Below are 13,715 nucleotides of genomic sequence, written 5' to 3'. Positions count from 1 at the left end.
TAGACTGAGCTTTGCTCGGTGTGCATATAATTTTTAAAGTTTTCAAGATTTGGGTATTAAATACTGGTCATTTGGATAGCGTTATAAAAATATATTTTGGAAATAATAAAAAAAAATGGATTTCGGTATCTATTAATTTAAAAAACAAGTTGTACTTCAAAACTTAGTTGACAACCCTAACAACAATATTTTTTATTTGATATCCATATTACGATGTTTTCGATAAATTGTGTAGAATCGAAAATAAGTGGCAACCTTACACAGATATCCTAAGGGATAACGCTTAGTATATAGGGAAAGCATTGCTTAAGGATCTTCTCTTGGTACCCATAAAAACTAATACTTTACCTTTTTTCTAATCAAAAAAATTAAATAAATATGCGATTCAAAATAGGTCACAAGCCCTATTAAATAAAATTTTTAATTTTTGAAATACCTTCCATTTGATACCCATATTATGATGTTCTAATTAATTTGTAACTAATTTCGAATAGGTGGCAACCTTATATGAGCCTTTTTGGAGTTAATACCTATTCAGATAACCCTGAAATACAAAACATTATGCGTATACATAATTTCATCAAAATCGTTAGAGCTGTTTCCGAAAACCCCATGGACATATTTATATAAAAGAATTGCTCGTTTAATATAATAAGGGAACGGATTTTATGCAAATTGCCTTTTTTCTGCTAAAGAGATAGAGTATATTTTATTAAAAATGGCCACGCTTTAAGTTTCCATGATTCCATATATACTTATTTGATGTTGGCTTTTTTTTGCCTTTTCTACCTTTAATTGTAAAGGGCAAGGAAAAGCCCTTATTCCTGATAATACAGAAAGTTTTAAACGTTCCATATTTAAATTGGGCAATACTTGTATCAACTCACGTCGAGCGCACGCTTAGTGCACTCAAGGCTTTTCTTCGCGAAAAATCGCATTTGCATATTTGCTGCCAGAAAACTTCAATATGCATCTGGTGGTGCAATATTACTGCAACCGTAGAGATTAAAGTTTTGCGAGTTTAAAACTCGAAAGGAGAAAATAGTCAAATACAAATTTTTCATATAATTAGTTCATAGTTAACATAAACATTTGTAAAATAAATGTATTTTTTGATTATTGGCTTCCAGAAGTATGAATGCCGTCAGCGCGATACATAATTTTTCTTTTTTTGGTTTTTATTAATTACGAAGAAGCCTCTGTGAAGTGCAGAACCAAATCAAACGACAAAGAAAATTTATTCAAGTTCAACACTTGAAGGGAGTTTTATAAAGCGGCTGTAGCTGAGTGTCTAGAGATACTTCCTGATATTTGCTAATCCCGTCAGAGGCAACGTGTTAAAATGATTATACAAATTTTTGTCTTGTGCAGAACATAAACGTATTCAAACGAAAAAATCGACAACCAAAAGTTTGGTTAATGTAAACAAAAGTGTGGTTAATATTACCTTTGTTCGTCGAGCAAAAAATTTGTACGAATTTGTACGAATTATCACGATTTTTGCCCAAATCGCGTTCGTGCAGACCAAAAAATTATCCAACACTCAAAAATTGTGAGAGCAAAGTGACAGTTCTCTTGGAGAGAAGTTGCAAATTCTTGCTGGAAAAAATTTTGCCAGCAAGAATTTGCAAACACGAAAACATGTGGTTGTGGCGCATGGTTGCATTTTTGTCTACAATAATTTGAATAAATTAGTTCGTTAAATTTAAAAATTTATAAACACGAGCGATTTTTTTATGAAAAAAGGAAGTAAATAATTGTTGATATAATTAATTTAGTTAATTCCAATGATTTGAACTGAATTCGGCTGAAAAAAATGGTATTCGCAATCGGAATGCAATTGCAACCAGAGTCGATTTAAGAAACCCGACAGCTAGTACGATGAAGAAATTGAAATGTATGTTAAAGAAAGTCAGAACAACAAGAAATATACATGTATATCCTGTTTTTGGCCATCCGAAAGAATTTTAAAAATTCTATAAAAATTTTTTATGTTTGAAATGCAACCGTGGACGCCAGCTGGCAGCGAAACTTGCAAATTCCTGCAAATTTGCGTTCGTGCAGAAATTTGCAAGTTTCTCAACATGAGAGAGAATTTGAGAGAATTTTTTCTTACTCTCTGATATTTTGAGTGTTGGATAATTCTTGCTGGATTTTCGACGAACAAACCTATTACCAACTCATTGTTGAAAACACCAACCAAGGCATTGTTAATATTTACCAAAAATCACATTGATTCCTTTTCAGGTTTGAATTTGGTAATATTAACCAAATTTTGGTTGATTTTTGTAGAATTTATAGCAATCTTTGATTTGATCTTTGAGTATAGAAAAAATATATTGTCATATTTTTTCATTCCTGAACTTTCCTTGGTGCGTTCAATACATTCTGCTCTAATAAATTTTATCTACATTTATAACAAATACCTAGATCTTCAATAGGTTATGGGCGACGTAAAAGATATGGGTATTCCGCAGTTCGCGGGAATCGGCTTCGATAATTGGCAGTTCAGAGTGGAAATACATTTTGAAGCGCTCAACTTGGCGGAGGCTTTAACGGGCCATCCTCCAAATGATGCAGCAGAGAGGACAGAGTTTTTGAAAAAAGCACAAGAAAGCTAAGGTTCGCTTAGAGGGATTTGTACATAACGATTGCCTAGGATATATTCGGGACAAGAAAACGGCCAGAGAAATGAGGGAAAATTTGGAAATGGTATTTCCGAAGAAATCGACTTTACGCCAACTTTTAGTGCGAAAGCAGCTAGCAACGCTTCGAATGAAAGAAGATGAGTCTGTAGCGACGCATCTGGTTTTGTTTGAAAATTTAGTAAGGCAGCTGAAGACAGGGGGGGCTTTAATATGTGGCATTACCTGAAAAGTTTGATCCACTGGTAACTGCATTACAAAATTTAAGTGAAGAGAAGTTGACTCTCAATTTCGTCAAAGAAAGGCTATTGGCTGAGGAAATTACAATATCGAATCGTCAAAGAGATGACATTGAGAAAACAGCATTTTCTGGCAAGAAGAATTTAAAAAAAATGTTCGAAGTTTCAAGGAAAGTGTTTTCAATGTGGTAAATTTTGTCATCGAGCTAAAGATTGTAAGCAAGGTGAAGCTCGTAGTGCCGCTAAGAAACTAGAATTGAAAGAGTTTGTTTTGGTGCTGGTGGCGGAAATGATATGCGAGAAATTTAAACTAGATTCAGGTGCGAGAGTGACCATTTGGCCAAAGAGAAACGGTATTTTCGAGATATTTTTAAAATACATAATCCAGTTTTCATAAATGTTGCAAAAGATAATCAGAGCTTGAGCGCTAAGTATTCACGGAAAATAAATAAGTGGAATGAGTAACAAAGGAGTCCAGCTTGTTATGAATGATGTTTTGTATGTACCAGAATTGCGTGACCATTTGTTATCAGTCCGAAAGCTGACGAATGCTGGTGTTGATGTAATATTCTGCAAAAATAAGGCAAATATTGTAAAGAATGGAGACTTGCTAGCGACTACGTACTTACGAGATGGACTATATGAAATTGAAGTAGGCATCGAACGTGCCTCTGCGTATATATGTAACGAAGACAAAGTCGAGTTGTAGCACAAACGTTTTGGACACATTGGATAGCAAGCTTTTGATGAAGCGATAAATAAAGAAATGGTATGTGGCTTGAAATTAAAGGCGGAGAAATTCAAATTTTGTGATGTGTGCTTACAAGCAAAACATAGTCGTGATCTATTTAATGGACATCGCGAACGAAGTAAATAAAAAGAATGGATCAAAATATTTTGTATCGTTCATCGATGATTACACACATTTTGCGTTTGTGTATACTATCAAAAATTATAGTTTAAAAAACTAAAACCTCGCTATTATAATTGCCATTCGTACTGTCATCAGGTATGTAACTTGAGAATAGAAATCGCTGCATCTTTTAGGTGCATCAATATTACATAGTTACATCTCGAGCTAATAAAAGGAAGGTAAAAAAACAAGTGATGTTTTCAAAGCAATGATGGAGTATGAAGTTATTGTAACTGCTAAACTCGGCACTTTAATATTAAAATGAACCGTCGATCAAAGACAAGAATACTGCTCCAAAGAACAGAAGGCTTGCTACAAACAAAAGGGAACTCAAGTTGAACAAACGGTTGCATATTCCCCTCTACAAAATGGAGTTGCTGAACGTTTCAATAGAACATTGGTTGAAAAAGTGAGATCGTTGTTGATTGAAACTAATACGCCGAGACGAATGGGTGTGAAGCTGCGGTTTATTTAATAAACAGGAGCCCAACAAAATCATTGAGTTGGTCAGCCACGCCTTCGGAGATGTGGTATGGTATCAAACCAGATCCCAGTAAACTTAGAATTTTTGGTTGCATGGCATATGCATGGATACCTACTCAACAAAAAAATAAAATGGATTCCAAAAGTCGTAGGTCAGTCTTGGTTGGGTAATGCCAAACGGATACAGACTTTGGGACATGAATATGCAGAAAATTTTCATTGCACGTGATGTGAAGTTTGAGGAGACTGTTTTTCCCTTCAAACATAAAGTATGCAAAGAGTCACATAATCAAGAATTACGTGTAATGCGCAGGCATGAGCAAGAAGGGGATGATGGAAATGTCGTTCTCGTGACAGATGAAGAAGTTCCCAATACTGAAAGCAGTGTTTCTAAAAATTTTACATGTGCAGAAGATCAAGTTGAGACTTGTAGAGACGAGGAAGTGGCGAATGACTCATTTGAATATGCAGTAAAAGATGATGATCCTTCGGGAGGCAAAAAGTTACTGAAGTCAAAATGGCTATTTCGGGTAAAAGAGGACGATTCCTACAAAAAGAAGGAATTGATTACAGCGAAACTCACGCTCCCGTGGCCAAACTTAAGGCTATAAGAGTTGTTCTGGCAGTTGGTGTACATGAACATCAATTATTTCATGAACTTGATGTAAAAACTTCCTTTTTACATGGTGATTTAGAAGAACAGTTTTATATGGCATTTCCAGAAGGGGTTGAAGTGGAACCAGGTAAAGCGTGCAAACTTAGGAAATCTATTTATGGATTAAATCAAGCCCTAAGAAGTGGAATCAGAAGTTTAACAAATATTTGCTTCAAACTTGGCTTTACCAGATGAAACCTTGACTATTGCTTGTGATTGTTACTTAATCGTTATTATGTATGTTGATGATTTGTTTATTGCTGGAAATGAAGTTTCCTCAATTACTTGGTTGAAAAGTATCTTAAGTGAGAAATTCGAAATGTCCGATTGTGGCGAATTGAAATATTTTCTTGGCATTAAAACTGAGAACTTTAGTACGTAATCATATTGAATTATTACAAGAAGTCAGTATCGACATAAGCTACTTTTCCATACGAACACAGATATGTATATAGGTATGTAAAACGTGCATAGGTATAAATGTACATGGCTAAATAAAATAAGCTTACCTGTTCCATTTAATACATGATTGTACATACATATATCATTACCTCACTATGGTAAATATATTGACTGCATTTGTACATAGGTATGTATACATGCACGCATTTATTTTTCTGCAAACATATGCACAAAACATAGCTACACTGAATATTGTGGACGAATTATATACCTGCTTATACGCACATATGTATATTTAAATATTCATAGATATATTCATAAGTATGTACGTATATACATAAGGGCGTTAAATTTTTAGGCGATATTTTTTTTCCTTCAAAAATTCGATTTCCCATATAAATAAGAGGGGAAATTTTTTTTCGTATCAATTAAATTTTTTCGGTGATAAAAAAATGTAGATAATAAAATTTGCTACAAAAAAGTTCCTCTGAGCAAACGCCGTCCAACCAACAGTTTTTGAAGCAATTCCGGATGCTAATAAGAAAACATTAATGTTACCACCACCAACTCAGAAATGAAAAAAGTACCTTTTTAACCGACTTCCAAAAAAAGGAGGAGGTTATCAATTCGTCGGAATATTTTTATATTTTTTTATATATTTATTATTATTATTTTTATGTATGTTACCGCATTACTTTGGACCACGTTAACCGATTTCGATAATTCTTTTTGCATCGGAAAGGTAGTGTATCAGAGGTGGTTCCGTACTAATCTGGTTAAGATCCTATCAGTGGATCATGAGACATATATATATATATTTTTTTATATATGAGAGTTGAAGTCGTTCTTTTTTTGCTAAAAATTACTTGTTTTCAATTCCAGACCTTTTGCGCGATTTATTAAAAAAAAATTATGTTAAAGGTATTTAGTTCTAAGAAAATGCAATTGCTTATGGCGTTTTCTTTTCTCGAAAAAAAAAATTAGCACGCAATATGCATGCGGCAGGGCAGAATAAATGCAACATTTTTTCGAGAAAAGAAGACGCTATTAGTTTTTATTCACACGGCTCATCAAAATTTATATGTATTTATTTACTGAATTTGAAGGTTGTTTTTACAATTTATTATAACCGATTTCGTATGTAAGAATAATAATTTAGACTTAAAAGAGATTTGATGTAAATTTGTATTAACATTTATCTTTCCAGCTCTGTAACTCAAGAACTATTGGGTCTTTTTTGTAGCAAATTTCGTGCCTTACAACAATTGTACACTCAGTTTTCCCCAACAAAATTTTTTAAACCCGAAAATTCGAACGGCATCAATTTTTTTTTCTATAAAGTATCTGATTTTCAGGTATCAAAGAGAAAAAAATATCGCCAAAAAATGAAACACCCTAATGACCATGAGTGTTGTGCATACTATTTACGTACATGCCCTTCGCACAGGTACTATCTAATGCCTCAATGGTCTGAGAGCGCCATCATTTCCCAGCAGCTACCTGGATAGTAGTGTAAAAATCTCTCACATCTTAATTATCCCTACCTCCTACCCGGGATTGCAATTTTTCGCCGACTCCTTAGTTCAGTGCGATTTTAAACTTTGCATTGCAATGAGGTTTGAAGTGATCTTCGTTTTAATATATGTGTCAATTTCGGGAACAGCTTGCCGCGCAACAGATATAAAAGACTATGTTAAATTTCACGCAGGCCCACGAAATAAGTCGTCAGATTATAGTATATCCTTAGGTATGATATTGAACTGCCCCTTACTTAAATCATGGGAATCCAAAAACGTAGTGCCAAGGGCACGTGACTATTTCGTAGCGTTGGCAAAACAAAGGATACGAAATCATAAGCCGCCGGCGCTAAAAAAATATGCTCCATATGTGCCCTCTAAGAAAAAGTATGTAGTAACAGTGAAACCTGACGTAGCATTTGTAAATGTAGTAAATACAAACACTACTAAAAAAATCGAAATAAATTCTGTAGTAATGCAAGTTACCGAAAGTTCGACGACTGACTCCAAGGATTCGGTGTTGGTGGAAACTGTTCCTATTGCTGCAGAATTACCCAACCAATATTCAGAGACCACGCTATCGACTGAGTCAATTACAACGACAACTCAAAAGTTTTCGGAACTCTCCACAAGTGGCCAGAGTGAATCTCCTACGCAGTATTCAGTATCGACTGCTACCGTTTCCGTCACTTCTACACCAATTGTCACCACAGAAATTGATTCAACTTCAATAAGAGAAGAGGAGACTACAACTGTATCGATAATTGAAAATAAGTCCAACATAATGAACACCGTGGAAGACATTACAACTGAGGTGATATCAACAATTCAAAATGAGTTCGCCACGTTACCTACGCTTGAGGAAACCGCAACTGAAGTTTTATCAACAATTCAAAATGAGTTCGCCACATCAACTACGCTTGAGGAAACTACAACTGAAGTTTTATCAACAATTCAAAATGAGGCCTCTTCTTCAACCACGCAGGTTGAGACTTTAAGCCAAAATGTTTTAACAATCGAAGATGACCCTAGTATATCTACTACCCAGGCAGAGATTACAACTAAAAGTGAGTCTATCTCGGATTATCCACTAACGCTTGAACGCGTGTCCGTCACTCCTACTTCATTTGCCACCACGGCAATTTATTCAATTTGGACCGCAGAAGGAGAGTTTAATGCGCAAGGTCATACTACAATCGAAAACGAGTCCACTATAACCCGAGGTATTCCTACGTCTCAGCATGGGTCCACTACACCTACCCCACAAGAGGAACAAGAGAAAACTTCAACTAATAGCGTGTCAACCATGCAAAGTCCAATCACAAGTTTACCGCTGGATACAACTATTGCCATTGAGCCAACCACGTTCTCTGAGCTAACTGAGATTTCCACAACATCCACTGAAAGCACAGTTAACTTATGGACTGCAATAACAACCACTACTAAAGCAATTTTGGAAACTTCTATGGATAATACTTTAAGAGAAGAAGCCATCGAAGGGGCTACAAGTACAGCTTCTGTCCATGATGAAACAACTCAGTCAGATAATTTGCAACCTACTGTCGTTTGTTTTAACAGTGGAGAAACGACTACAATGGGTTCAGACGCTACTGAGTTCAATCTTAGTAATCTAACAACACTAACGGTAACGGAGTTTAGTACCGAAAGTAGTACAACGGATTCATCGGAAGATCGGTCTGTTACCAGCCTAAACTATAATATTCAAAACACCTTACCTTATGAACTGGTCGTCGATAATAGTGTCGAAGAGGCTAAAACCATAGAAACTTCAACAATAGAAGCTGAAAGATCAGACGACTTTGCAGATTCAAATAGTATTACGGTTGAGGATACACTAATGAAGCCTATGACATTTACTTACGACACTGACGTTATGCCTACCTTAGATTAATTTTAGATTCTAATTTTTTATTCTATTTTAAATTAATATTTATTTTTATATAAAAAAAAAACTGTAATACATATACTGTATGTGTATAAGTATAAAACAATGAATCCATTACTGACATTATAAAATAAAGCTTTACTCCAGCCTCAAAGTAAAATAGTTTTCATCGAAGCTAGTTATGCAATGTCAGTTATTTTAATTTTTACCCGGTAATTACCTTTCATATTCATTAGAAGCAATGTGCGCCTAGGGAAAATTTTTACACTATACTCGTGAAACGCGAAGCAGAAGTTATATCTGGCATGGCCGTTATAGAACGAACTTTATATAAGGTTAATACAGATCTCTGCTTACAATCGATTATTCGCTGAATTTTTTAGAAAGTTATCAATACTTATCGATACCAAATTTCTTCTTTTCATATTCTTCAGCGAAAAAAAGTGCAAGCCTGTTAATGATCAGCTGATCTCTAATCAAAAACGTGGAGATCGCATTTTTCGGTGTTTTTAGATTTTTCCATTTGTTTATCATGAGTAACAATAAACCTAAGGAAACAAAGGGAAAACGGAAGGGTTTACCGAAATTGAAAACAATCTTGGCTAATCCAAACAAGGATAAATGGTAGGTATCAATATATTTTCTGTAATAAGATTTACTATATAACACTTTCAGTCCAGCATTGGATGATGAAGAATTGCAGCAGCTCCAACAGTTACTGAGCGATGCCATCAGCAACAGCAATCAAAGGCCACAACAGTTCGCTACTTCGGCGCATATTCGATTGGGATTGGAGAGTAGTTTGCGTGCTATCAATAACTCGAAATGTTCTTGTGTTTTGTTGTCTTTGACCATTCAACCTCGATTTTTGGTAAGACTAATAGCGCGGAATGTCGAAGCTAAAGATGCCACAGTGCCTGTTTATGTACAAAGCCAATTAGAGGAATTTACCAAAGACGTTTTTGGTATTCGTGCGCTTGCCTTAGTTTTACCTACATTGGAGGAAATGCGTGTGAGTAAGCTAGATACACTTATTCATTGGATTGAATCCCGCACAAAGCACCTGAATACAAAGATAGCAAGATCAATCCCGAAACGAATTAAACTGGTAAGGAAAACAGCTACTAAACTTGAATGCAAAGCACTTCCTAATGCGACAGAGATGATCACGATAGAAAATACAAATAAGCAATGGGGAGGAGATTTTATATCCTTTTCGGATGTTATGGACGTTGAGAAAGTAAACTTGGCAGAGGATGAACAGAAATTGGAAGATGTTTTACGAAAAGTTGCAGAGAAAACCAAAAAACCAGCTACGTCCGACCATGAAGAGAAAAGCAAACACGTTATAGGTACACCAAACCGCAATGATGAAAGTAATGATTTGACCTCGAGCGATTCCGACGATTTTCTTCCAGAAATGTATAAGCCTTTAACGGTACACAAAATACAAGCGAATCCAAACAAAAAACCAAAAAAGAAGCGCCAAAAAAAGAAACAAAAGAAGAATTAAACATTTTGGCTTAATTTCGTTGTCCCTACAACGCATTAGCACGGCAGCCCTGTTCAACAGCTGTTTATTTTAAGGTTATGTTGGACTATAGTTTTTCATAACAATTTTCTATAGTATCTCATTTAGGCAGAACGTATTCGATATCAAAAATGATAAAGTTAAGAAATGTAAATACATTTAATAGAATAATTAGTTTTACTCAAAATAATGCGGTGCGGCCGGCAGTCGTGGTTTGTCGAAAAAATACAGATACCGCGCCTAAAACATGGTATAATCACTTGCCCCACACTATTCTCCAAATACATACAGGACAAATATTGCAGAAGCATAGCAAAAAATCTAGGCAACGGGACGATGAAAGTGATAGTGACGATGAGAGTGGAGTAGAGTTTAAAGATGAAAGAGATTCCAAAGTGCTTAAGACAAGTGTCAATTCATTGAGAGCTGATTTGGTAATTAAAGCTGGATTAGGAATGGCTAGGAAGTAAGTTATTCATTATACTAATTGGGCGTTTTCAATGTACTATGTATATTTACAGCAAAGTAGAGGCTATTTTCTATGAAAGTAAAGTACGTGTTAATGGCAAAAAACTGAACAAGAAAAGTGTACAAGTATGACTTAAAATATACTTATGCTTTATGCTTCCTTCTAAAATAGATTTCATTTTCAGCTTAATGTGGGAGATGAGATTGACGTAGTACGTGGTTTCAGTCAAGCGAATCCAACCCATCTGGTGGTGTCTCGTGTTGTTGTGCTCGACGTTAGTGAGCGTGAGGAAGGCTTTGTCGTACAATTGCGGCGTTATAAATCACTACTTATAGAGAATTACTCAGGTGCTAATGCCTACAAGTCATCAGATGCTGTGCAGCACTGACGCAATGTAAACTAATTTAAATTTCTATTTATTTTTTATAATAGGAGTATTCATCTAAATGCGAATACGTCTAGTAAGCAAGTAAACCTCGTAAACTTACTTTTGTATTCTAAACCGGTTCATTTACGAGGTTTACGCGGCATTCAAGTTTACATGAAAATTATGCAAATACAGGATTATTGAAAAAAATAGATATGTAGTGACATTTAAGTTTTATTAGATAATTGCCATAATTTAGCGTTAACTAGTGGCTATGTAAAGTTACTCCAAACTTCTGAAAATATGTTCAAGCTAGGGATGTTTCGAATGTCATATTTTTAATATTTGCGAACGCGAACGCGAATTTTCGGAATATGAATATGCGAATGCGAATGCGAATGTTAGGAATAATATTAATAAAAAATCTATACAGTGTTTTAATCTAGTAGTCAAAGTTCAAAAGGGGCCTTTTCTCCCATGGGGCAATTTCTTAGAGGCTCGTACATAAGGCCGGATGCGCTGAACAATTGCTCACTTGGAACGCTGGCAGGTGGAGCGCTCAAATATTTGCGGGGCAGATCTGTCAACTTGTATTAAGTTTAGTTTTCCACCGCGATGAGCTCGTTTTTCTTTAAGATAGGCCTTCAATTGAGCTTTAATTTCAAATTTTTTATGTCCAGATTCTACATCCAAGCCTTCGCTTTCGCTGGAGGAATCTAAAATTATTTCTAGGTTGCTTGTTAGAATTTTAGGAGTACTTGTTGAAGGCCCATCAATGTTGCTTCATATACTACTAAACCGTTTAGCGCCTGAAACAAAAAACCGGTTGTTTTCCGCACCCTGGTTAGACAGACTTAGAGCCATTTCAACAATAGTAGAGTGGACTCTGCTCGTTTACACATTCGCATTCGCAAAATATTCGTATCATTTGATTCAAATGTGTAAAATAATGCGAATCATTCGCATAATGAATGCGTATGCAAATATTCGCAACATCTCTGGTTCAAGTTAATGGCCTTTATTAGTGGTGTCAAACTATCGATGGTCCTGAGTATCGATACTATCGCCGATATTTCATGCCTAAGTACACGTGCATGAAACTTCCACAGAATAATAGCACAGTTATGCATATTTAGCTTTGGATGAGAGTTGTCACATAAGAATCTTTTAACGGGCTTTGCGTGTAAGCGGTTACCCAACGTATAGCACTTAACATGTAAAATTTTGTTGGGTTTTGGTTATTACGTAAGAATGGTATAGCACTGCAAGTATGCATAACTGGGCTATAACTTGGGGGGTGGGGGGGTTCATATAGGACAATTTTGCGAAGACAATAGCAATATATGCACACTTTTTACTAATGTATTCACACTTCTCCCTTTGTCTTCGTAAATTGGACAATTCGGTCACGTCTTGGTTAATTTGAGAAAAAGAGGCAAGACAAAATCGCAAAAAATCACAGGATTACGAAGAAGTGGTTTGTGTTCGAATATTTTAGTAAATGATATGAAATTCACGCCAAACGACACATAAACTATGTTCACATATCAATATTATCTCAATCAAAGCTCGTTTTTTAATCACCCCGTTTACACAGGTAAATCTCAGATTATTAGCAGTCAAATTTGTTGTGCTTGTTATTCTCAAATCTCAAGGAAAAGTTATGTTTCTTCTCTGTGCCACCGTGATCACGTTTTTCTGCTATAAAAATTCCCTGGAATAATTAGCTGATTCCCTATTTTAGCCCTTTCAAATAGAGGCTGAGTTCCAAGTTGCATTAATGCAAAGCATCAGCCTCTTTTATTTGTAAACTATAATTGATGGAAATGTCCAATTTGCCCAACTAAGTTCCAATTCGGCATTTGAACGTGGTTGCGCATATGGACTTTTACATCAGTTATAGTTCAGTAATAAAAGAGGCTTTGCGTTAATGTAACTTAAGTTACAATTGGAACTCAGCTAGATTTATTTCGAAATTACAGAAAAGGTGAAGTGCTATTCTTTAACCATGGATTATGCATGTATTTCTTGCTTATCCAATACAACCCTGCGGTTAGCCGGTCATTAATAGGTGCGTTCGTTTAAAATCTCCAGCAGAAACCAAAGAACTGCCAAATTCCGGGGAAATGTCATCTGTTCGCTCACAAGAGAGAAATATCCAAAATAGTACGCGAACAGAAAATTTGCAGAAACTTGCAAGTTAGACGAACAGCTGATATAATTTTTGTTTACATTCAAAAGTGTAAAATTTAAAACGTACGAAAAGTTATCACAAAGTGTTATACTGACACAGTTTATTGATTAAACAAATAACTACTTATTTCTTACAAGTTTAATTAGTCGCATTTTGTAATTTTTAATGTCCAAACCATCAAATTCAATTTTGCGATTTGCGTAAATGCCAACCAGCTGTTTTTGATCAGCTGTTTTCCTGTTGGCAAATTGCTGTTGGCAAAAATTTTCCAACAGAAACCAGCAGCTTCCCCTCAAAATGAAATGTCACTTTGCTCTCTCAATTTCCCCTACTTTGCAAGGTTTTTGCGTACGCGAACGCAAAAACTTGTAAAGGCCCGTCCACATAGAACTTC

The 13,715-nt window shown here is 35.4% G+C and overlaps 4 protein-coding genes across 5 annotated transcripts in view; 3 read left to right on the top strand and 1 right to left on the bottom strand.

The window, feature by feature from the left end:
• Window positions 1-7,329: 7,329 nt before the first annotated feature.
• LOC108367972 (mucin-17-like) lies at window positions 7,330-8,766 on the top strand. Its single transcript, XM_017622692.1, has one exon. The coding sequence runs from the start codon at window positions 7,330-7,332 to the stop codon at window positions 8,764-8,766; it is 1,437 nt and encodes a 478-aa protein (XP_017478181.1).
• A 436-nt stretch (window positions 8,767-9,202) lies between these two features.
• LOC108367964 (uncharacterized) lies at window positions 9,203-10,273 on the top strand. Its single transcript, XM_017622681.1, has 2 exons — window positions 9,203-9,384; window positions 9,436-10,273. The coding sequence occupies exons 1-2, from the start codon at window positions 9,293-9,295 to the stop codon at window positions 10,271-10,273; spliced, it is 930 nt and encodes a 309-aa protein (XP_017478170.1). The 5' UTR covers window positions 9,203-9,292.
• Window positions 10,274-10,310: 37 nt separating this feature from the next.
• On the top strand, window positions 10,311-11,520 carry LOC108367967 (uncharacterized protein C6orf203 homolog). 2 transcript variants are annotated; one of them, XM_017622685.1, is made up of 4 exons: window positions 10,311-10,757; window positions 10,813-10,885; window positions 10,945-11,107; window positions 11,193-11,520. In XM_017622685.1, the coding sequence occupies exons 1-4, from the start codon at window positions 10,423-10,425 to the stop codon at window positions 11,204-11,206; spliced, it is 585 nt and encodes a 194-aa protein (XP_017478174.1). In that variant the 5' UTR covers window positions 10,311-10,422; the 3' UTR covers window positions 11,207-11,520. The 2 variants fall into 2 exon arrangements, with proteins under 2 accessions (XP_017478174.1, XP_017478173.1); XM_017622684.1 differs by having other exon boundaries at window positions 10,945-11,520.
• Window positions 11,521-13,103: 1,583 nt separating this feature from the next.
• Window positions 13,104-13,715, bottom strand: part of LOC108367971 (116 kDa U5 small nuclear ribonucleoprotein component-like) — a 1,885-nt gene continuing 1,273 nt past the window's right edge. The window contains exon 5 of the mRNA XM_017622691.1: window positions 13,104-13,174. Coding sequence (XP_017478180.1) covers window positions 13,104-13,174 — 71 coding nt within the window. The remainder of the gene's footprint in view (window positions 13,175-13,715) is intronic.

Source organism: Rhagoletis zephyria, unplaced genomic scaffold, assembly GCF_001687245.7.
Source record: "Rhagoletis zephyria isolate East Lansing unplaced genomic scaffold, Rhagoletis_zephyria_1.1 Rzeph_scaffold_02894, whole genome shotgun sequence".
Classification (NCBI taxonomy): Eukaryota; Metazoa; Arthropoda; class Insecta; order Diptera; family Tephritidae; genus Rhagoletis; species Rhagoletis zephyria.
The sequence above is the reverse complement of the archived record's forward strand: the minus strand, read 5'-3'. Positions and strand labels throughout refer to the sequence as shown.